At 38.3% G+C, this 24,083-nt stretch overlaps 1 protein-coding gene across 1 annotated transcript in view; it reads right to left on the bottom strand.

The window, feature by feature from the left end:
• Positions 1 to 24,083, bottom strand: part of PLA2G4A (phospholipase A2 group IVA) — a 173,408-nt gene that overhangs the window by 56,523 nt on the left and 92,802 nt on the right. Inside the window, exon 8 of the mRNA XM_061383506.1 lies at positions 8,468 to 8,604. Coding sequence (XP_061239490.1) covers positions 8,468 to 8,604 — 137 coding nt within the window. The remainder of the gene's footprint in view (positions 1 to 8,467; positions 8,605 to 24,083) is intronic.

Genomic DNA, 24,083 nt, shown 5'->3' with positions numbered 1-24,083 from the left:
CCTTGGGATTCTCCAGGGAAGAACACTGGAGTGGGTTGCCATTTCCTTCTCCAATGCATGAAAGTGAAAAGTGAAAGTGAAGCCTCTCAGTCGTGTCAGACTCTTAGTGACCCCATGGACTGCAGTCTACCAGGCTCCTCCGTCCATGGGATTTTCCAGGCAAGAGTAGTGGAGTGGGTTGCCATTGCCTTGTCCATCTGATTGAAGATATTAACTCATTTAAGAAAAGAATGCATCAATCAGAAAATAGCTGGTCTACAACAGACGTAAAGGGGAAGTCTCAGAGGAAACACTGGACTTCCCTTGCATAGTCCAGAGGAGAGAATGCCAACTGGGCCAACTCTCCACTCTTTATTCTCCAGGAATGGGCATCCTTATCTGACCATCAGACACTGATGACACAACACATTGAGAGCCTTGTGAATAAATGGGACTTTTCTGGATATAATGGGCTTTCCTGGTGGCTCAGACAGTAAAGAACCCGCCTGTAGTACAGGAAATCTGGCTTTGATTCCTGGGTCAGGAAGATGCCCTGGAGAAGGAAATGGCAGCCCACTCATTCTTGCCTGGAGAATTCCATGGACAGAGGAGCCTGGTGGGCTATAGTCTATGGGTTCCCAAAGAGTTGTCACAACTGAGAGATTAACACTTCACTTTTTTTTTCCAGTATATAATACTAGTCAAACAATCTGATAATTTCACTTTTCATGGTGATTATCTATAGGTAGAGAATGTGCTATCCAGACTATTGTGAATGCCTAATTCTCCTGATACATGTGGTTTTTGTTTTAATTGTCCATTGGCCAACAAGACAAAAATCCCAAGTCTTGCCAACTGTAAGTCTCAGAATTTTTGAGCATACAAATCTAATGGTGAAATCCTAGAGAGAATAGCGCTGTCAGGTAAATGCTTTCTTATGAAGATTCTGGCATCAGCCATTTGGCCACTTAAGGTGATGCTGGAAATCAACATGTAGGTTAGTATTTGATAACTGAGATGATAAATGAGGTTACAGTCTTCCTGGAAACCAGTATCTTTACTACTGTAGCTCTCATACTAAATATTAATTATTAGTTTTCTTAACTGTCTCCCTTAATTAGTTGTGATCACCATCAGGGAAAGCTTTACTTATTTATATCTGTTTTTATCTCAATGATTAGCCAATGCCTAGTATATGACAAGCATGCTTGTTTTGAACTGTTGAACTGAGAGCACAAAATAATGAAATATTCCACCACTTCATCCAACCAAACAGAATATAGTGAATATATATAAATCTCCTGTTTCCTTATATTCAAGTCAAATTGCCACCACAATGATTTATTTTCCCTTCATACAGAGGAGAAAACTAACTCTGGTATGTTCTAGGCCTGAGCAGGCTAATTGCTCATCAGCTATTGTCTTGAAGACTTGTGATAGCTTTCAATTCTTCTATTTTAAAGATAAGCAGAGGATTGATAAATTTAATGTTCACAGTTCCCCAGTTAGTAACAGAAGAACTCAAATTTAAATTTTTCCTCTCCCCTGATAGGTTTTATTTCTTAAAAAGTCTTTAAAATGATTTCAGGTCTTAGAGACCAAATGATTCCCACTACATATTGAATTGGAATTTTTTGCTGGATTCAGAGTTATTTAGAAACAAACTGAGATTAACCATAATTTAACAAATGGAGAGTGATTATAGACTGAAAATGGAACATATGCTCTGCAAAAAATTAAAAATTCTTAAAACAGCTTTATTACACAAACATTTCTTAACATTAATGTTAAGGATTCTTAACATTTCTCATAACATGCAATAGTATCACTGACTCAATGGACATGAATCCGAGCAAAATCCAGGAGATAGTGAAGGGCATGGGAGCCTGGCATGCTGCAGTCCATGGGGTCACAAAGAGTCAGACACAACTTAGAGACTGAACACAACAACAAAGATTAAGTCAAACAGGCTTACTGTGAACTCAAGCCTGGTATAATTAACAAATATCTACTAAAAATATAGCTGACGTTGCTAGAAAGATGGAGAATCCATTCATTTCTATAGCTACTCCAAGGTCCACTACATGATTCATCTATATAAACTAAGATCCAATTCTGGACCTCATCATACTTTTCAATAAATTCACATATTGGTGTAATGATATTGGTTTATATTTAAAGATACAATAAAAATGGAAAAACAAAAATTATCTTTGAGTCTCTAAGTGATCAGTTCTGGAACTATTCAGAATGTGTTTCATCCTTTATGACAACATTGAGAAATTTTTTATTGGTCTCACTTATTATTAAGAATAAGTTCTACATCCATGGACCACTGGCTTGCCCTTAACTTATAAAAAATGTATATTATGTAACTATGCATTGTTTGGATTTAGCCTTGAATTCTAGAAAACTTAAACCTAAGCCTATATCTCATGCCTCCCAAAGCTACAGGTTATAGCATGAATTTTTAATTTAATTTATAGTTCTATACATATATACATACAACACACACATACTGATACTTTTTTCCCACTTCTATCTTTATGGTATGAAATCCAGTTTTACTTTACTTGTAAACTACATTTAATCATTTCCTTAATGAAGCAGGATTAAAAACAAGGAAAAGGAAAAGAATCTACATAATGTCAGTAGAAATCAACTCAGTCACAGAATAATTTTTTTAAAGGTAGGTGAAAAGGAAACAATATGATAATTCTGCTATTGGAAGTTGTTTTTAACAGTTCAGCAGAAAGATGTAATTACTCAAATCTCATTTACATTATTTAAGACTTCTCTATATTTAGTTGATCTTTTAGTGAATTAATGCATGATTTTAACAAGCGCCTCATAAATTTCCTCCAGAAAAACCTGGAGCCTCCTCTTTTTTTGTTCCTTCCTCCCAATGTTAGCCACTGGATCTAGATTGAAAATCCTTCCTCTTAGGTTAAGGGATTGCTCAAAATCTAGGACTTTGTGCCACAATTTCAGACATAGGTCTTTATAAGAGGTCAAACGTATATGGACGTCAGCTCAATTCTCTGTTTTTGCTCTGTGTAGAATGGCTGCAGTCCATTTTCTGCTATCTAAAGGTTGAAGTTATCTCATTCACATAGGGAGTCTCTTTCCCCTTTCTTTATTCCTCTCTCATGAGAAGGTTGGCTCAAGTATACAAGTCCCATAGAGAGACAGAAAGACCTAGAACACCTCAACCATTTGCACTGGAGCTGATGTTCTCTGCTTGTTTAGTATTTATAAGCCAATTTCCCTTAGAATTAACAACTGTGAATTGGATAGTGAATTGGAACTGTGAATCATTGTGGTGACATCTATGACTTGAATTTTTGCTTTGGTGATGGCTAAAAATGGAATAGAGGTCAATGATCAATTTTCCTAAAATAACTTTTTTTTTAACTTTTGTATTCATCTTTATGTTTTTCAACATATTTATATGATGGGACACCTCATTCTCTCCATATGAATGCCTTTTAGACTAAATACAAATTAAAAAAACAAACTTAAAATTATTCCAGAGAGCAAGGAATTCTCAGCTCAATTCCTGATGCCAAATCAGAGTCAATGTTTTAAAATATTAGTGCCTGGTACCTCAGGATCTTTCTAATCATAATCTTCAAGGATAAAGATTTAGAATTTCTATGCTTAAAAAAGTTCCAGAAGTAATTCTCATATGTAACTAATGCTGCTCATGTTTTGACAAGGCCCTCGACACTGTGAAGCAAATATCCTGAAACCCTAAAGAAAGTCTTAGATTAATTTTCCCCCAAAATGCAATTACTTATGCAAATCTTCATTTAGTCATTAAATATGGGACGAGTGGGAGAGGTTCATTGGCATACAAAATAAGCATATTCCCCACCTCAAACAACATATTTTTCTAACATAATTTTCATCTTTTAGTCTACCATTTCTTATGGGTCAACTTCTATTAAAATTGGCTCATTTTTCAATGTCCCACGAATTCTTCAGACTGTTAAACTGAAAGTGTTCATTCTTGAATTTCATTTTATAGCTTCAAATCAGGTCTTAATGGTCTATAGATACAGAACTGTTCTCATTTTTCCTTTCAATGATAATGACATACAAATACAGCAGTCAATATCCAATAGTCTAGCAATCCCACTACTGGGCATATACCCAGAGAAAATCATAACTCCAAAAGACATGGTTCACTGAAGCATTATTCACAACAGCCAGGAGTGAGTGAGTGAAGTCGCTCAGTCGTGTCCGACTCTTTGCAACCCTGTGGACTGTAGCCCACCAGGCTCCTCCATCCATGGGATTCTCCAGGCAAGAATACTGGAGTGGGTTGCCATTTCCTTCTCCAGGGGATCTTCCCGACCCAGGGATCGAACCCTGGGTCGATCCCATTGCAAGGTCTCCTGCATTGCAGGCAGACGCTTAAACCTCTGAGCCACCAAGGAAGTCAACCTAAATGAGCCAGGACACGGAAGCAACCTAAATATTCATCAACAGAGGAATGAGTAAAGAAGATGAAGCATACATATACAATGGAATATTATTCGAACTATAAAAAGGAATGAAATTGTAGAGTCATTTGTAGGGTCATTTGTAGGGTCATTTGTAGAGACATGGATGGACCACCTGGAGATTGTCACACAGAGTGAAGTAAGTCAAAAAGAGAAAAACAAGTATCGTATATTAATGCATATATGTGGAATCTAAAGAAATGGTATTGAAGATCTTATTTGTAGACCAGAAATAAAGATACAGACGTAGAGAGGAAACATACAGACACCAAGGGAGGGAAGGAAAGGTTGGGATAAATCGGGAGATTGGGATTGACATACACACATTATTGATAGCATGCATAAAATAGATAACCAATGAGAACCTACTGTGTAGCACAGGGAACTCTACTCAATACTCAGGGCTGACCTAAATAGGAAAGAAATCCAAAAATAAAAAGAGGGGATATATGTATACGAATTGGTGATTCACTTTTCTGTACAGCAAAACTAACACAACATTGTAAAGCAACTCTGCTCCAATAAAAATTAATTTATTAATAAAAAAAGGAGGAAAAAATCAACAGCCCTTTGATACTCCAGATGAACAGCTGTGCTGAGGGAGAGCGCTGTGTTCACTGAGTAACAGCACTCTGGCTCACTGTCACCAGTTCACTCAGGCCAGTTCTCCTGGTTGGCTAATGCTTCTATTTAATGAATAGCAACCATCATCCAAAAATCATTTCAGAAATAATTACTATAGAGGTAGCAGCAATTACAAGAGAAGCTTTTGTCTTACATAAAGTTCTCTTCAGAAAACATTACATATGTCTTACATAAAGTTCTCTTCATAAAGCTCTCTCACAGAAAACATTATGGGAGGTCCCAGCCTTCTCCAGATATTCCTGTATTACCTAACTTGTGCCAGGGAATGGTCATGTATCAGCAGAATATAAAAACTTACACAAGAGTATAATTTGTTTTTCCAAGTTTTTCCGAATCCTTTCATTTGAACTGTCTACCTTCTTACCTATACTTTTCAAAAGAAAATTGTTAATATGAATCATCCTGACCACTTTTTCTTTTGTCTCAAGAAGTATGTCTTCTCCATGGTTGACAGCTGTTTATCTTGTCCCTATCCTGTCTCTGCCCAGATCTTTCTATCCATGATCCATCTGTTTCTTTATCATTCATCTATCCCTCTACACTATTTCCTTTATCTCAGACTTCTACATAAACACTCTAGTCTCTTATTTTCTGAAAACAAAACAAAAACATTTCCTGGGTCCTATATTCCCCTTCTTGAAATAGTAAAAGGTTCCTATTAAGGTTCACATTCCCACCTTTTTTCCTTTCATATTCTATTCATTTCTTATTGGTAATTTCATGATCAAAGGTGCCCTTCATTTACCTTATCTACTTTAATTTTTGCTAAATCCATGAAAACTCTAAACCCAGTTCTAAGCGAAGCTTCTCACAGATTTTTGCTCTATTAAAATATACACTATTTGTGAAGCATGCCCCATCCTTGACTACTTTGCACTGTCTGTTATTACTTGTTTTCTTCTTCTTCTTCTTTTTTTGGCCCACTAACTTTTTGGGTGTTTTGGAGATCTACAAATGGAATGACTGATGATAATAACTGAAGTGGCAGAAGGTTGTGAAATTTCTAAGGGAAGATGCGTAAATATAATAGAACAAAAGGGAAGTCCTGGAGAAAAGCTAATTTAAAGGGGAAAAGTAGTAGAAGCAGAAAAAACAACAGTGAAGAGAGAGCAATCAGAGAGGATGGCGGGGAGCAAGCTAGGTGGGATCTGAAAGAGGGACAATTCAGTGTGTGAAATGTCTCAACCCCCAACCTCATCTTCCCAGACTCCCTGCAAAAGTCAAGGAAAATAACTTCAAAAGACCATTATATTTGGAAATTATGTGGTCTCCAGGTAAAAAAGGATTGTAAGAATTTTAGGAGTGCATGCATGTGCATGCTCAGTTACTTTATTCATGTCTGACTCTTTGTGACCCTGTGGACTGCAACCCACCAGGCTCCTCTGGCCATGGGATTCTCCAGGCAAGAATACTGGAGTGGGTTGCCATGCCCTTCTCCGAGGAATCTTCCCAACCTAGGAACCCACATCTCCTGTGTCTCCTCCACTGCAGATAGATTCTTTACCTATTGAGCCATCTGGGAAGGCCTTAGGAGTACATGGCCTTTAAGGAAATAGAATAAATAAAAGAAAGCTAATCTGAGGAAATCAGACACTAATGGATAGAGCAGAAATGCTGTACATATAAAACAGTGACCTACAATATTTAAATGATTGGGTGGTAATATTTAAAATTCCCTTGATTATTCTTTATTCAGAACCCTGAAAGTATTTTAGATGTGTCCCTAAATGTATAACCAAAGCAATGACTGAAGCTCTAATTAAGCCCAAATATACACCATTACACCCTGCAAATACCGCTGAAGGTCTGGTCTTTCTCTATTAGATGACTTTAAGAAGACAAGTTTCTTGCAATGTATTAGTCAGTGCTGGACCAAAGGGATCTAAAAAAAATAATGATTAGATAAATAAAATTATCTGAAGAGTAATAATAAAATGCTTGAGTAGGTGAAGTTAATCTAAGGGTCCAAGTTTTTCCATCACATTCATATTACTCATTAAACAGGCAGGTGCCTGCTCTTTCCTTCAAGGGAAGGAATAATGATGGGCTACACCCTTCTTTCAAAAGAGACAAATCATGTTGAGGGGACAGACAAAATAGATGGCAATCATGGTTTTAGGTTCCTGTTTTTCAGCTAAAGAATCTGGTTCAAAATATTTAAGAAACTATAGATTCTTTAAATGTGACTCTCTAGGTAGAATAGACAGATGTACAAGAGAAGGTTACGGTTGAGTTGAAAGAATCCAGAATAGGGGGTGGAAACCCTGAGCTTCTATGTTGGCTCTGCTATGATTTGGACAAATCACTTGACTTCTGAGTCATATTTTCTTTGCTTGAAAAGCGAAGAAGCTCATAGCCAACTCACGGGATGAGAAGATACAGAAATCTTAAAATACAGACATATATAATAGATATTGTAATTATATAATATATACCTATATATATTATATAATATATAATAATATATAATATAATTATATAATATATACTTATATAATACTTATGTTATATAATTACATACAATATAATATTATAAAAGATAAGTTTTACCACAGGCTGAATGACTAAAAGGCCTTGTAAACCATTCTGTAATAGGTGATACTTTTATTTGAGACAGCTAAGCAAGACACTTGATTTTCAATGTGCTTGTGTGAGGTAAGCACACCAAAAGGTACATAGTATCATCTTTGAAAATGTTTTACAAATATATTTTTGAAAAGGCAGACCTACAGTACACAAATATTTACAAATATTATACATACTGATGCCTTAACTCCATCCAAATTTAGTTGAACTTAGATATATTTAAAGGATTAATTTCATAATTAGTCAGATATAAATCACTGAAATTTATTGCATTTATTCATTCAAAAGTTGTTTTCCTTCTTCTGTATACTAATGTATCCTGCATTTCACTCTATTTGCCCTAAAGAAGAAAATGAATACCTAGTGAATCATGTAGACTTAGACATGATCACTGCGAGATTACAAATCAGTAAATTATAGGAAGATTAAATTAATTATGGGTGGAGTACATTATTCCACTTATGAGGTTTTTCTATAGAATTATTTCAATTGATCTATTTTTTGTTTTAGGTTTAACTATTACATTTTAAGTCACAAATGGCTTTAAAGGGAGCAAACTTATGATGAGAGTCATCAATAGGTATGAATTTGTCTTAAAAATATTTTTGAGAAACAAATTTCTGCATCAAGCTGGAATATTTCAGTAATTTGAAGTTAATGTCAACTTTTAAAACACTCTTTTCTGGTTTCAGGTAGATAAATGCCAAGCATTTAGGATGATAAAACCAAGATGTAAAATGTATACTAACCATGTGGATCCAGAAAGACCAGCAATGTACGTAGCACAGTCCAAAATCCCTGACTCATACAGTGCCTTCATCACACCAGAGAATCCTACCATGGCTCGAAATCCCCCACCTGAGCCCAGTATGGCCACCACAGGCACCTGGAATGATGAAACACAGGGTTATTTATCAAATAAAATCGTAAACTATGTCATGCTCATTTTCATTTGACATGTCCCACATTTGGTAATAAGGGATTTTAAGTTCACTCATATTTTGATATTATCTAACTGTTAAATATAAAATAATGTTTAAGAAAATCAAGAATTAATGTCTATTAGAAAGCAGACATTATTAAAATGGCCACCTAATCCTATTTGAAAACAATAATAACAACAACAGCAGTCCTTTATATTTGCTTGACTCTCTGCAGTTTGGGGCTTGCTTTGGGGTGTACTTTTTGTTTTAATTGATCCTTTCAAAATTGCTGTAAATGAGCAAAACAGTATTTGGTCATTTTGCAGATGGAAGTTCTGAAAGGATGCTATTACTTATATAAGATCCATTAGCTGGTAATCTATAGTTAAGTAAGCACCTTGCCTTCTTGGTCCAGAATTCTTAGCGATACTTTATGCTGACCCACTTCAAAAAATATGCTATTATTTAAGCCATCAAAAAGAACGTAATCATCTTAAAGACACATAAAATTTATTTCTTCATCTTTAATTCATTCATCAATCTGATTAAGTGGCCTTTGTGTTTCAGGCATCCCCACAGTGGATCTGGGGAATACGATTAATTTAAGTGAGGCAGAAATGTAATAGTAATTATGACAAGAACAACAAAAAAAGGAATAGATGACATTCATTGAGCTCTTATTATCTGGTTGGAATTGTTCTCAACATTTTGTAGACATTGCCTTATTTAATCCTCACGAAATCCCTATGAGATTTCTATTTTACAAGTGAGGAAACCCACGCCTTGAAAACTTGTGTTAAGAGTCATGCAACCAATAAGTAGCAGAGTTGAGTCAAGAGTCATACACTCAGTGTGGCAGCATGCCTTAAAGTCAGGCTGGCAGCACATCAGGTCCAGAAGGTGTGGTCAGTTCCAATCAGAAGGACTGGAGTGGTGGAGAAAGCTTCACAGACAAAGAAACCTGAGCTTGATGCTAAAGATGCAAAATTATTCCATAGGGAGGGATAAAGACAAGGGAGAAGGCTGTTCTGGGGAATGGGAACAGCATAGGCCAATGAAGAGTACTTGCAGCGAAACAGAGAGGCATAGACTGTCTGTAACATGACTGAAATACAAGAGCGTTTATTTGGAAAACTTGTGTAGAGTCATGCAACCAATAAGTAGCATGGTTGAGTCAAGAGTCATACCCTCGGCCCTCATACCATGCCTTATCTCACGTGTGCATAGCTTTCAGGGGGCCCACAAAGTCAAAAGTCCTTTCACAATAACAAGAAGATCTTACTTTCCTTCTTTCAATCTCATTTTCTCATGAATGTAAAATGGAATTTTCCAGAGACTATATGATATTAGATATAGCAACAGTTTGAATTTAAAAACACATGTATACCTGTGGCGGATTCATTTTGATATTTGGCAAAACTAATACAATTATGTAAAGTTTAAAAATAAAATTAAATTTAAAAAAAAAAAGGTTATGCTTTGCTGAAGGCTCAGATGATGGTTTGCAATTACTTAGTAATAAAGTATTTTTAACCAAAAAAATTAAAAAAATAAAAACACATATGAGAATAACCTGCATTGAGTTTCAAGCACTTAAATCCTAAAGCTTGGGTGTTCACTCACCAGTGGGATAAATATAGATATTCGTGACACCATTTTTTGAGAACTAAAAGGACCAAAAAGTTATAGAATTCTTACATATAGAAAGGGAAGTCTATAGGGGTTAGGTCTTACTGGGGGTAGAACAGTGAATGGCACGACAACCAGAACGGATTTCCTAATCCAGGGCTCTTCTGCACTACTTGGTGGCTATCAAATTTCAAGCCAATTGAAGCCCTCATTCATGAAAACACAGTGCAATGAAGCAATTGAAATGGCTTTGAACCTGTGTATACTTAGATGAGCAGAATGCTCTGAAACATAGTTTTTAAATTGTAAATAAAGTAGAATATATAAGTTCTGAAAAACTTACATGGAGAGGGATGAAAGCTAAGATAGGAAACTAAAGTGGGTTATAAAGTGGGTGAATGGAGTATAATACAGTATTAAGAGTAGTTGTAAGGATGCCAGTTAGAAATTAGGAGAAGGGATTTGAGTTAGGCCTTGAATGAAGGGCTGAGTTTATGGGTACTATAATAATAATGATAATAATAAAATGATTTACTGTTACTATGTGCCAAACACTAGATAACTTCCCTGGTGGCTCAGACAGTAAAGCGTCTACCTGCAATGTGGGAGACCTGGGTTTAATCCCTGGGTCAGGAAGATCCCCTGGAGAAGGAAATGGCAACCCACTCCAGTACTCTTGCCTGGAAAATCCCATGGATGGAGAAGCCTGGTAGGCTATAATCCATGGGGTTGCAAAGAGTTGGACAAGACTGAGTGACTTCACTAGAATAGCCACAAATAAGAAAAGGTATGTGATTCTGAGATGAAAAGATCAGTCTTAGTAGTAGGACTATACTAGGGAGCTAGGAAAAAAAGATTATGAAAGACTTTAAAGGGAAAAAAATGTCAGCGTTGATATTTTAGAAGGAGGAAGACTATTTACATTCAAAAATTATGTGGGGGCTTTTAAGTCTGTTGATTTGGTTACTTGGCAACACTGTGTTATTGAAAATAACATTAAGCCCAATACAAATAAGGTAGTTCAGAGTAAAATAACAGGTAACACTATTTCATTTCAACATATAATACAAAACCTACAATATTGTTCAAAGAGAAATTTCATAAGAGAAGTTGGAAAATTGAATGTAAACCTCTTTAATCCTAAGAAAACAATTCCCCAGATGCCCTTCTTCACATGCCAGGAGCCCAACACATACTTATGGATGACAATCTTATGTTAGGAATTTTCTGAAAACAGCCACTTATTAAACTGGGACTCATGTAACTCAGTTTTCATCATTGCTTTACAGTAACCCTAAAGAGGTTTTCAGGTCAGAAATTTGGATTGCTATCATTTGAAAGAAAATGCCATATTATTTGTGTATAAAAATTAAATAATGAAATAATTGAACTGTACAGATTACAATTTACAACTTTATTTATTGTACATGAATTACTATGTTTTGTGCATCATTTAATTTTTGCAATTCTATGAGATATATCTTATTGCCATTTTAAAGATAAAGGCATTGAAACACAAGAAACATCACTTTTCCACTGTCATAAAGCCAGAAGTGTCCTGTGGATTTAAAGCTGGGTTTGTCAGATTCTGAAGTTTTAAATTCACTGTGCTCCACCGGAAATAATCCCCCATAACTACAGGGACCTTAGCAAAGGAAATCCTCTTTGAAAAAATTTGGGGGTAGGATTAATAAAATTTTTGCTACTGGTACATTCTGGATTCCATAAGTCATACAGAATATGCATTTTTAAAATATAAAATTAAAAATTTTATTAACTATAAATAGAAAGGAAATTTAGACTTATGAATAAAATTTATTTCATTTAATCTTGTGTGTGTGTGTGCTCAGTTGTGTCTGAGTCTTTACAACCCATGGACTGTATGTAGCCCACCAGGCTCCTCTGTCCATGAAATTCTCCAGGCAAGAATACTGGAGTGGGTTGCCATTTCCTACTCCAGGAGATCTTGCTGATTCAAATATCAAACTTGTGTCTCTTGTAGCTCCTACACTGGCAGCCGGATTCTTTACCAACTGTGCCACCTAGGAAACCTCCTCAAAAGGAGATTATTATTATTTTCATGTCTCAAATGAGGAGGTACTTAAGTGCACACATTATACCATATCTGCATCCATATTGCTGATAATCAGAATGTGAGATGCAGAGTCAAGGACACATAATTCATGCTCTTTCCTTTTCCCCATTATTCAAAAAGAAAAGAGTAATCCTTGTTGAGAGAAACCATTTGGTATTTAGCTAAATTACTTTCTTTTTTTTTTTTTTTTTTTTGCCGTGGCTCATTGCTGCTGGGATCTTTCTGACCAGGGATTGAACCTGCACCCTCAACAGTGAAAGCACACAGTTCACCAGGGAATTCCCTAAGTTACATTTCAGACTTATGCATCACTTCAGATGCCAGCACAATTTTATGTAACGAATAAAGACTAACTTTGGATGTTTTAATAGTGGTAGTCATTCTGAAATAACTTGCAAAGAATAATGGGGGACTTATAAGGTGCAGATGTTAGTCCTGGCTCTAAGTCTAAAAAAATGAAACAAATAAAAGTTGCTGTGAGGTTTTAGGTTATATTTAGACTTCATTGCACCGATATTTGTGTATAAATGGTATCAATGAATATTTCTCATACTTCTGTCATACGATTACAGGAAATGAATTTTATTTACCAGAATCCCTGTGTTTTGATTAAATTATTCTCATGCATTGGCTTGCGGATATTATTAATTTCCTCCTTTGCAAAATAAAATTTGAAAATGCTCAAAGATTTTTTTTTATGTTTTAATAGATTTTAAGTTCCAACAATTTATATAAGACTTTTGCCTTCTTGGTTCCTGTATTAGTCAGAGTTCTCCAAAGAAACGGAACCAGTTGTAGGTAGGTAGGTAAGAAGGTAATCTATCTATCTATGTATGAAAGCGACTCGCACAATTATGAAGAATGACAAGTCCAGATTTGCAGTTGTAGTCCAAATGCCAATAGGTAAGGAACCAAGAGAGCTGATGACTCAGGTGAAGCCCAAGTCTGTTGGAGAATTCTCTCTTGCTTGGTAAGGTTGATCCTTTTGTTCTATTTAGGCCTTCAACTGATTGGATGGGGCCCACCCACATTATAGATGACAACTTGATTATTCAAATTTCACTGACTTAAAGATCAATCAAGGGACTTCCCTGGTGGTCCAGTGGCTAAGACTTCATGCTCCCAATGCAGGGGGCTCAGGTTTGATACCTGATCAGGGAACTAGTTCCCACATGCTGTGACCAAGAATTCTTATACAGCAACTAAAGATCCCATGTGCTACAAGTCATACCTGCAGCCAAATACATAAATAAATACTAATCAAATAAAAAAACATCCTCCACACTGATGAAAATTGACTATCACAAGTCCACCCCTTCTCAACTCAGCAGCTATATGCATCCTTTTAACCATACTTAATCTCCAAATAAAGACAACAAGGTCATACTCCTACCTAACATGATATAGATATCCTGTGTGCAAATGGAAATGCACTAATCCTTTCCCCAGAAAAGAATGCAAAGTCCTTAGATATGCTTATTCTTCTCCTTGATACCTCATAACTTAAATATGAAACTGTTTTTACAATTCTGTGTGTGCATGCACATATACACATTCATAATAAATTAAGGAAGAAATATTCATGGCAAATACAATCTCATTTCAGGCATCTGGTATTTATAACTACCTCCTATTACTATCCATTCTGTATTGTCTTTGCCTTCAACTAGCACCTCAGCTGGTGGGTGATCTAACCTTCATTTTGGAAAGTTCTGGGTCATTAGCAGTCCTTCCTGGATTGGGTTCTTAGAGTTTTCCATTGATGTAACTCAGGGCATTGTAATACTAACAGACGGACACCACAGAGGATCTCTTGTATCTCAGATATACTCTTCCTTACCACATCATCAGTTCAGTTCAGTTCAGTCGCTCAGTCGTGTCCCACTCTTTGTGATCCCCATGAATCACAGCACGCCAGGCATCCCTGTCCATCACCAACTCCTGGAGTTCAATCCCTCTTTAATAGTCAGGGATCAATCACCCCCACCAGGATAGTAGTTCCCTTCTTTACCTACTGAGTAAAGAGGCGCCCACAAAGGTCAGGAAGCAGTCTTAAATTATACTTCAGAGGAATCACTGTTGCACTTTCGGTAGAAGCATCCCTTCCTCAGAATTAAGACCTCTAAGTCAGAAGAGTATAAGGTCATGCAGACAGGAAACAAATATTTTGCCAGTGGGTCACTAGGGGTAATCGCGAGTCCAACCACTTCCACTCTTGGAGTCATGAATCCTGGGGATAAATAGCACCAATTCTGGATGCTGATTCAGAGGATTTAAACCTCCCAGAAAACCATATTCCAGGTCTTCAAGGTACTGTCACTGAGCTGGCACTATAACTGAGTCTTCAAAAGGTATTCTACCATTCCATCAAACTAGCTACTTCATGACGGTGGAGAAGATGATAAAGCAGGTAAATTCCGTGACGTGGTTCATTGCCATACTTCATTTGCTGAGAGGCGATTTCCTTGATCAGAAGCAATGCTGTATGGAATATTATGACACTAAATAAGGCATTTTGTGTGTCTACAGATGGAAGTTTTGGCAAAATTCTTGAGTACAGGGAAGGCAAATTTGAATCCAGAGTAAGTGTTTATTCAGGTAAACACAAAACATTGCTCTTTCTGTGATGGCAGCAGTCTGGTGTAATCAATCTGCCACTGACGACCCACAGGAATGATGCCATGCTGGGGACTCAGTGTTGGTCTCTGCTGCTGGCCAACTGAGAACTTAGCAGCTGCTGTAGCTAGTTCAGCCTTGGCAGATGGAAGTCCACACTGCTGAATCCAAGCATAACCTCCATCCCTGCCATGATGGCCACTTTTTTCATGATCTTACTGGGTGATGACAGGGGTGACTTGTGAAAGAAACTGACTGGTATCCACAGAACGGTTGATCTTACATACTTCATTAATAAAATCCTTCTCTGCTAAGGCCACTCTTTGGTGGGCATAGACCTAGGACACAGCTATTTTCCATCCAGAAGAAAGATCAATTCATACACCTCCTGTACAATCTTTTCCTTTTTTGTCATCAGTTTTCTAACTGTGTTCTTTTAAAGTCCCTAACCAAGCAGCCCAAGAATTGGCCACAGGCCATGTATCAGTATATAATTTCATGTCCGGCCATTTCCCCACCCAAGCAAAATGAAAGACTAGGTGCCTCTTATAACTCTGCCCTCTGGGAAGATTTCCCTTCACAACTTTCCTTCAAGGGTATCCCAGAAAGGGACTGGGGTCCTACAGCTGTCCTCTTTCAGGTGGTACTGAAACATTGTGCAAAATCACCTGTGACAAGAAATAAGTGTTCTTTCCTCTTGTCAACTGACTCCCTTATGAGGCTCTGGATGCAGGATGGAAAGAGAGGTTAGGGTAACAAAAGTGGGACACATGGGCAATTGGGCCACTTCTTAATGGAATTTATGTGTATCTTCAGGGCCTGGTCAGCCTGATTTCATATATAAAACTTCCATAGTATGATGGAGTGCATCTGTGCAAACCCAACTTTATGGCTGGGTAGATCAGATAACATGAGTCAGCTGAGGTCACATGATAACTTGGTCACCTATAGTTAAGCATGTAATCTCTACTAAGGCCCAGTAAGTAGGCCAAAAGCTACTTTTCCGAAGGATAATAGTTAATTAAAGAGGATGGCAAGGTCTTGTACCCAGGGTGCCTGTGCTGCAACCCATCTACAAGTACCTACCCCGGCCTGCAAAGAGCATTCCTGTCTGCCACACACACTTCAAGCAGCAACAGATCTGAATGGTCAGATGGCCCCTGGGGCAGAGCAGCTCACAACTTAACTGAGTCCTATTGTAGAGCTTTCTCTTGTTTTGGAGCCCATTCAAAACTAGCTAAGGGGAGTTCCAACTGATTGTCCAACCATGTTTATGACTAAAAGGAATAAGAATTGACACAGGAAAGTGCTATTGTCATAATGAAGATGGAAGCGAGAGGAAGAATATTGTTAATGAAGGAAATCGAATAAACAAAGAAATAAAAATTCTTATTGAAAACCTAAGATTGATTTTTATTACCTCCTTCTTTGAAATTATTTGGCTTTTTCTCCCCCTCTGTCACTACACAGTCTCTTCTTTCTCTAGTTTTTCACTTAATTTATCTGACAAACTTAAGTACATAATAGTAGTCTAGATAACAGAATGTATTACTTAAGGATTACTTATACTCCTATTTTCATACAAAGCTATCTGTCTGTGTATTCCTTATACTCTGCCTTGAGAAGAAACATTTCCATCTTTATTCTTCCATAAAAGTTGGAGCAAAATTTCCTTCTCTCATTTCTCTGCTATATTAATTTCAAATCTGAGTCCCCTAACCAGTTCTTGCTCTCTTTATAGTCAGTTATGTAGGGACATGAAAACTGTTAAGTAGCATTTCTCTTCAAATAAGAGACCCTAATCTGGAAACTTCATCTGATTAAAAGCTATTTTGGAACAAGAACATTTAAAAGAACTGGCCTTTAAATAATCCAAATATGACAAAAATTCCCACACACGGTGTCACAGATCTTACTCACAGGAAAGACCTCAGCTCTTTTTATTTATGGAGGAATTATATTCATCAGAGACACTGTTCCAATAACAAGCTCACTTACCAGATTTTAATTCCACAAAAACAAACTTGAAAGAGAAAGGGATGATTTGAAGAAATTACTTTTGGGGAATACATAAAGCCTGGAGAAATGGCAGCTGATCGCAATGGCTGCAGACGTGAGAGCATTTAAACCAATTCAGTCTGGACAAAGAGTTATGCTTTTTAGAAACTTTTCATCCAAATGACTAAAATCAATACATTTTAGAACTTTTTATTATCAAGGATAATTGTTTTTTTTAAGTCTTAGTGCTGAGGAGAAGAAACTCTTGGGTTACTCGAAACATTAACTATTTGACTTATTCAAGTGGCTCGGATATTAAAGAATCCGCCTGCAATGCAGGTTCAATCCCTGGGTTGGGAAGATCCCCTGGAGGAGGGCATGGTAACACACTCCAATATTCTTTCCTGGAGAATCTCCACGGACAGATGAGCCCAGCGGGCTACAGTCCATGGACACGCAAAGAGTCAGACACAACTGTATGAATAAACACAGCATTATCCAAGTAGGAAAGCTAAGTTTTTATTGACTTTGACATTGCCCTGGGGTGTTACATAACAACAATACCCACATATTGGTTTAATAGGTACTATTGTATTAAGTACAAGAACATTTAAAAGAATTGGCCTTTAAATAATCCAAATATGACAAAAATTCCCACACACAAAGTGTCACAGATCTTACTCACAGGAAAGACCTCAGCCCTTTTTATTTATGGAGGAATTATATTCATCAGGCCTTCCCTGGTGGCTCAGATGGTAAAGCATCTGCCTACAATGTGGGAGACCCAGGTTTGATCCCTGGGTTGGGAAGATCCCCTGGAGAAGGAAATGGCAACTTACTCCAGTATTCTTGCCTGGAAAATCCCATGGACAGAGGAGCTTGGTTGGCTACTGTCCATGGACTTGCAAAGAGTCAGACATGACTGCACGAATAAACACAGCATTATCCAAGTAGGAAAGCTAAGGTTTTATTGAATTTGACATTGCCCTGGAGTGTTATGTAACAGCAATACCCACATATTGGTTTAATAGCTACTATTGTATTAAGTGCTACTACAGTATTAAGTAATCAAGATGTGCCTTACACATTCTTTGCGCTGCTTTATAAGACTTTATACTCATCCTTTTAGTTGAATAAGAGACATCATCTCTATTTCACAAGTGAAACACAGGGAAGAAGCAAGGGACCCAAATTCCTTCTGCCAAAATGCATTCTACATTTTAAGTCGACATTGGTGTCCTAAACTGGATGCTGCGAAATATTTGTTGAAAACTGGGAACAAGACAGGCACCATCTCTGCATCAATATTGAGTAGGACTATTCTGTCTTAGACAAACTGCTATAGCAGTCTGCTCCTTTTACCTTCAGGAGGCCACCTAGCCAGTACTGAATCGAAGGTGAAGATCTTGGCAGGGAGCAAGGGAAATGGGAGCTTAAGAGGCCCTTGGCCAGGGAGAAACACAAAATAGGAAAATGATACTTGTGTTATGGGAATGGGTGGTGCTGAATACATCTAAGTGGATGATTTCTGCCAAAAAGTCTCAACTAAAACATCAAAAGTTTTAATTCTAGGAATGACTACCAAAAACATGAGTTTAATATTTTTGAAGACTAGCCCAGAGAAAAGCATAATTACTTCATTCTCCATCTGCTGCAGAAAAGTCAATATGTATGAATAGTATGCCAAATTTCACTTTCCCAGAAAGACTCCTTTTCACAACAGGAGTGCCTAGGAGATGAGGCAGCAACTTTCCTTTTGAAAAGGAAAACCTGTGACCAAAGGCCACTGGACTTTTGTGGCAACATGCCCCATAGACTTTCAATTCAACCCTTCAAACTGCAATCTTTTCATCCAAACCTGTCTCCTCCCCAGTCTGTGTTAGTCACTCAGTCGCGTCTGACTCTGTGAGAGTTGGACTGTACCTCTCTCCATGGGATTCTCCAGGCAAGAATACTGGAGTGGGCTGCCATTCCCTTCTCCAGGGAATCTTCCCAACCCAGGGATTGAACCCGCATCTCCTGAAGCTCCTGCCTCAGAAGGCGGGTTCTTCACCAATAGGACCACCTGAGAAACCCCCTCCTCCCCAATAACCTGATCAAATATTCCTCAGTTATGAGCCCCTGCTCTCTCTCTCTAGTGAACCCATCTCCTGGCTGAAATGCCAAACCACTGCCCACATTTGTGCCCTGACTCTTACTGTTCCTGATGAATTTGAGGTTCTTGATGTCTCACTGTGAAAGAAATCAGCAAGAGACAAACTGATAGGTCGGAAGTGGATTTATTTAGAGAAAAATACACTCCACCAAGTATGAGCCATCTCAGAAAGCTAGAGAGCACTGAAAAATCGTGCAGTTAGTTTTAAGGGCTGAGTAATCAGCCTAATCAGTGGGAGGAATATTCCAATTATCTGCGGGAAGGGGCAGAGATTTCCAGGAATGATGCCATGGTTCACTTTTTGGCCTCTGATGGTTAGCCTCAGAACTGTCATGGCGCTGGTGGGTGTATCATTTAGTTAACTATTATAATGAGCGTATAATAAGGCTCAAGGTCCGCTGGAAGTCGAGTATGTGACTACCTTGAACCTAGTTGGTTCTTTTTTGTCGTACCTTATGGCTATGTCATTCTTTTAAAGGTTGTGCCTTGCCCCTTTCCTTCCTGTTTTAATTACAACACCACGTTTACTGAGGGTCTACTGCAAGCTAGGAAGTGAGCTGGTGCTGGGCATATAAAGGTGAATAACACAGACACTGCTCTGCTCCTCATGAAAATTATATTCTAATGGAAAAAAAACAGACATTAAATGAATATTTGTACAAGTATTTTAAAAGTTCAATTGCAGGAAATCCAGAGAAGATAATGTACATACCTGTGCTATAAAAGAACATGACTGAGAGACCTAACTTGGACCCAGGGGGAGAGACAGAAGGATGGAGGAGCGAATGACAAAGATTGCTTGAGTCTCACGTGTTCTGATTCAAGAATGAGAGGCTGTAAGTTCACTGAAAAGGGGATGGGATGGAGGGAGAGGGGATGGGGGCAGACAGAAGCAACAGTGTTCACACGAGAATGCAAACTGGGAAAGGGTTCTTGGAGATTTGGAGCCAAGAGGTACTCGGTGGAGGGGCTGGAGGGGATTTGGGATGAACTAGCAGCACGTGGGTGTCTAACCACCTAGATCAGCAGCAAAGTCCACACTTGGCTGTATGCTTTACTTCACAGGTGGCGCTAGTGGTAAAGAAGCCACCTGCCAATGCAGGAGACATAAGACACACAGGTTAGATCCTGGATTGGGAAGATCCCCTGGAGGAAGGCACAGCAACCCACTCCAGGATTCTTGCCTGGGAAATCCCATGGACAGAGGAGCCCGGTGAGCTACAGTTCACAGGGTTGCAAAGAGGTAGACACGACTGAAGTGACTTGGCACGCACAGCAACATGTGAAGCTGGAAAGATGCTTTGAGGCCAGTCCTAAGAGCAAGAGAAGGATTTTAGGCTTGAGCTTGATAAAATCAGATTTGTGTTTTGGAAAGATCGCTGAGACTTCAGTGTGAACAAAAAATGGAAAGGAGGAGGACAAGCATCAGCAGAACTATAAAAAGGAGAGGATTTGATGTTCGGATTCAAATATGCTGAGTGTGAGATGTGAAGAATACAAGTGAATGAATCAGTAAAAGGAGGTACCAATATTCAGGTCTGAAGATCACAAGGGAGGTTCTAAGTCACTGAGAAACATGAAGGTTCTAAGTCACTGAGAAACAACACCATCTCAGCCCAAAGGTGTTGGGTGACACATGGAAGACAGAGAAAATTCTTAAGTGTGCAGAATGAAGAGAAAAGGGGCTTGGCACGGAGTCTTGAAGAACTCATAAATAATGCGCAGAGGAAGAAGATCTGGTAAAGGGAACCAAATAGGCATGATGAAAATAAAGAGAAGACAGTAGACATATTGATGCCAAGGGGAGAAAGGGTGAGAACACTTGGGAGACTGGCATTGACACACAGACCCTATTGATACTACGTATAAAATAGGTAACTAATGAGAACTTACTGAACGGAACCAGGGTCTCCTGCATGGCAGGCAGATTCTTTACCATCTGAGCCACCAGGGAAGCCCAAATAGCAGAGGGAACTCTACTTAATGCACTGTGGTGACTTGAATGGGAAGGAAGCCCAAAAGGAGGGGGTAGATGTGTATGTATGGCTGATTCATTTTGCTGTACAGTAAAAACTAACACAACGTTGTAAAGCATCTATGCTCTGACAAAACACTAATTTTTATAAAAGAGAGAAGATAGTAAGTGAAGGAGAGTGATTGTTTCAAATAGCAGAAAACATGAGTCATTTGCAGCTATCGAATTAGGTTTAAGACAGAGCCAGAAGATCCTTTTGCATGTGTTCCTTGGTACTGGGGACAAGTGGAGCAGCTGCAGGAGAATCATGAGGGCAGACGCCTGAGGAAAGCAAGGAAGTAGAATGAGACTGTGTAGGAAACTGTGAAAAAGTTTGTGACGATAAGGAGAGAAGCAGAGCGGAAAAGAGAAGGGAATGTCCATTCCAGGGGATTTTTCTGGTTCTGTTTTTTTTTTTTTTTTTCTAAATGTATCAGAGTTTAGAGCATGATTATGTTTTTATAGGAAAAGTTCACGGAGAGGTCGAGGCCGACAACAGAGGCGGGGAGTGGTCCTGCGAAGACTGGAAAGTCGCTATGTTGGGATTCCTAATCGGGGTTTGCCATCCCTATCGGTGGTGTGAGGTGACTGAATTGGAAAGAAAAGGTGTGGTTTCTTCTACTGAACTCAGAGGGAAGTGGCAAAGGCTAAACCCGGGCTATGGAATATGTCAGTCCTCTGGCAAGAAATGAAAGATTTATCATCTCATGACTTTAATTTCCCAGATTAGCAGGCTAGTCTATCCGTTGTGAGGAAGCCAGAGGGTGGATAAGCAGCTGGGAATAAGAAACAATCTCATTCCATTTGCAAATAAATGGAAAGCAGCAAGGTGAGGAAGCACTGAGACAGCCAGAAAGGGTCTCGCAAATGAAGCTGAGAGCCATGAATTAACAGCGGGACCCATTTCCATCACTTTTTTTCTGCTTAAATGTCTTTCTCCCCAGCGAGGCTTTAAACCTCGCCAAGGAAAGTGACTGTTTGGTATTAACCATTTCAGCTTTGTTCACCTTCATTTCCTAGCACAATGTCTCAACAAATGACAAATGGCAGAAATGAAAACTAACTTGAAATATCATTTCTCTGCTCCAAGGATATAACAGTGTGGGACAAGGCGGGGGACAAAAAGAAGGTGTGGAACTGCTGAAGAAAGGCAGAAAACAAAATCATAAAGACATCCCAGGAAACCAGAAACTCCTGAGTAATATGTAGTCAAGGATGTGTCTTCAAGGACTTATTCACTGAGACAATGAAAAGGGAAAAAAGTGAAGTCACTCAGTTGTGTCTGACTCTTTGCAACCCCACAGACTATAGCCTACTAGGCTCCTCCATCTGTGGGATTTCCCAGGCAAGAATGCTGAAGTGGGTTGCCATTTCCTTCTCCAGGGGATCTGCCCAACCCAGGGATCGAACCCAGGTCTCCCACATTGTAGGCAGATGCTCTACCGTCTGAGCCACCAGGGACATCACGCTAACTGAGACAATAGACAACCACGAGATGAAGGACTGAAGAGAATTCTCTCATTTTTTCTTAAATAGAAATATCCATGGAGGTTGTGCTCCTCCTCCAAGCTTCCTTTTAGCAAAAACTCCCCATCAGCAACATCTTATCTTATAGTTTGCTCCTATCATAGCAAAGCCATTTCAGCATCAGCAGACCAGCTTTTGACCCCGATATTCACCTAGAAACACAGGTAGATACTCTGTTATCACATATGGAACAGGTACACTTCTGGTCCCCTTACTCAGAATTTCTCTCTCATTTCCAATTGCATTTGGTCCTTAATTTACAATAATCTTGAATCCCTGGTCTGTGAGTACGTGCATGGGGATAACTATGCATGCTTATAGATATATATTGACTTATGCATTTAATAGGGGCTTTCCTAATAGCTCAGTTGGTAAAGAATCCGCCTGCAATGCAGGAAACCCCAGTTCGATTCCTGGGTCAAGAAGGTCCCCTGGAGAAGGAAAAAGCTACTCACTCCAATATTCTTGGGCTTCCCTTGTGTTTCAGCTGGTAAAGAATCCACCTGCAATGCAGGAGACCTGGGTTCGATCCCTGGGTTGGGAAGATCTGCTGGAGAAGGGAAAGGCTACCCTCTCCAGTGTTCTGGCCTGGAGAATTCCATGGACTATACAGTCCATGGGGTCTCAAAGAGTCAGACACAACTGAGCGACTTCCACTTTCATGCATTTAATATCTTTCTAAAAGTAAATTATATTCATCTAAAATATTCAATTAACAGAAAAGCTCAATGCAATAAGTAAAAACTATTACCTGATATGCCATTAAGAAGAAATTCCATTATCATCATTTGATGAGCATCACTACGGCACTTTTTTAAATGTTGTTTCATTGAGGTATGATTGACATATCTTATAACTGCTTTAGGTGTACAACATAATGATTTGTTATTTGTATATATTGTGAAATTATCACCACAATAAGTCTAGCTAATATTCATCCCTATACATAGTCATAAAATTTTTTCTTGTGATAAAAACTTTTAATATCTACCCTTAGCAACTTTAAAATATATAATACAGAATTATTAACCATGGCAAGAATTTATTTTTAGATTTCATAAAGAAGAATAGACCAATAGATGGATGGATGGGTGGATGGACGGATGGATAGGTAGATAGGTAGGTAGGCACGTAGATACATACATACATACATACATACTTACATACATAAATCAGAGAAGGGATAAGTAGATAAGCAGACAAAAACTGGATTATATAATATGTTACTGAATAAAATAAATGGCATTTACTTTGCTGGAATTTAAGGGAAGAAAAAGGAGTTAAAGTACAATTGAAGGATTGTACTTTCAATATTCGTTGACAAACTTTTTAAATTTTCACATCTCTCTATAATTAGAATCATGAAAAATATTCACATGTGGAGATCATTGTTTTAACTACCTGGCCA

The sequence above is a fragment of the Bos javanicus genome, chromosome 16, assembly GCF_032452875.1.
Source record: "Bos javanicus breed banteng chromosome 16, ARS-OSU_banteng_1.0, whole genome shotgun sequence".
Taxonomy (NCBI): Eukaryota; Metazoa; Chordata; class Mammalia; order Artiodactyla; family Bovidae; genus Bos; species Bos javanicus.
This window is presented reverse-complemented; position numbering and strand designations above follow the sequence as displayed.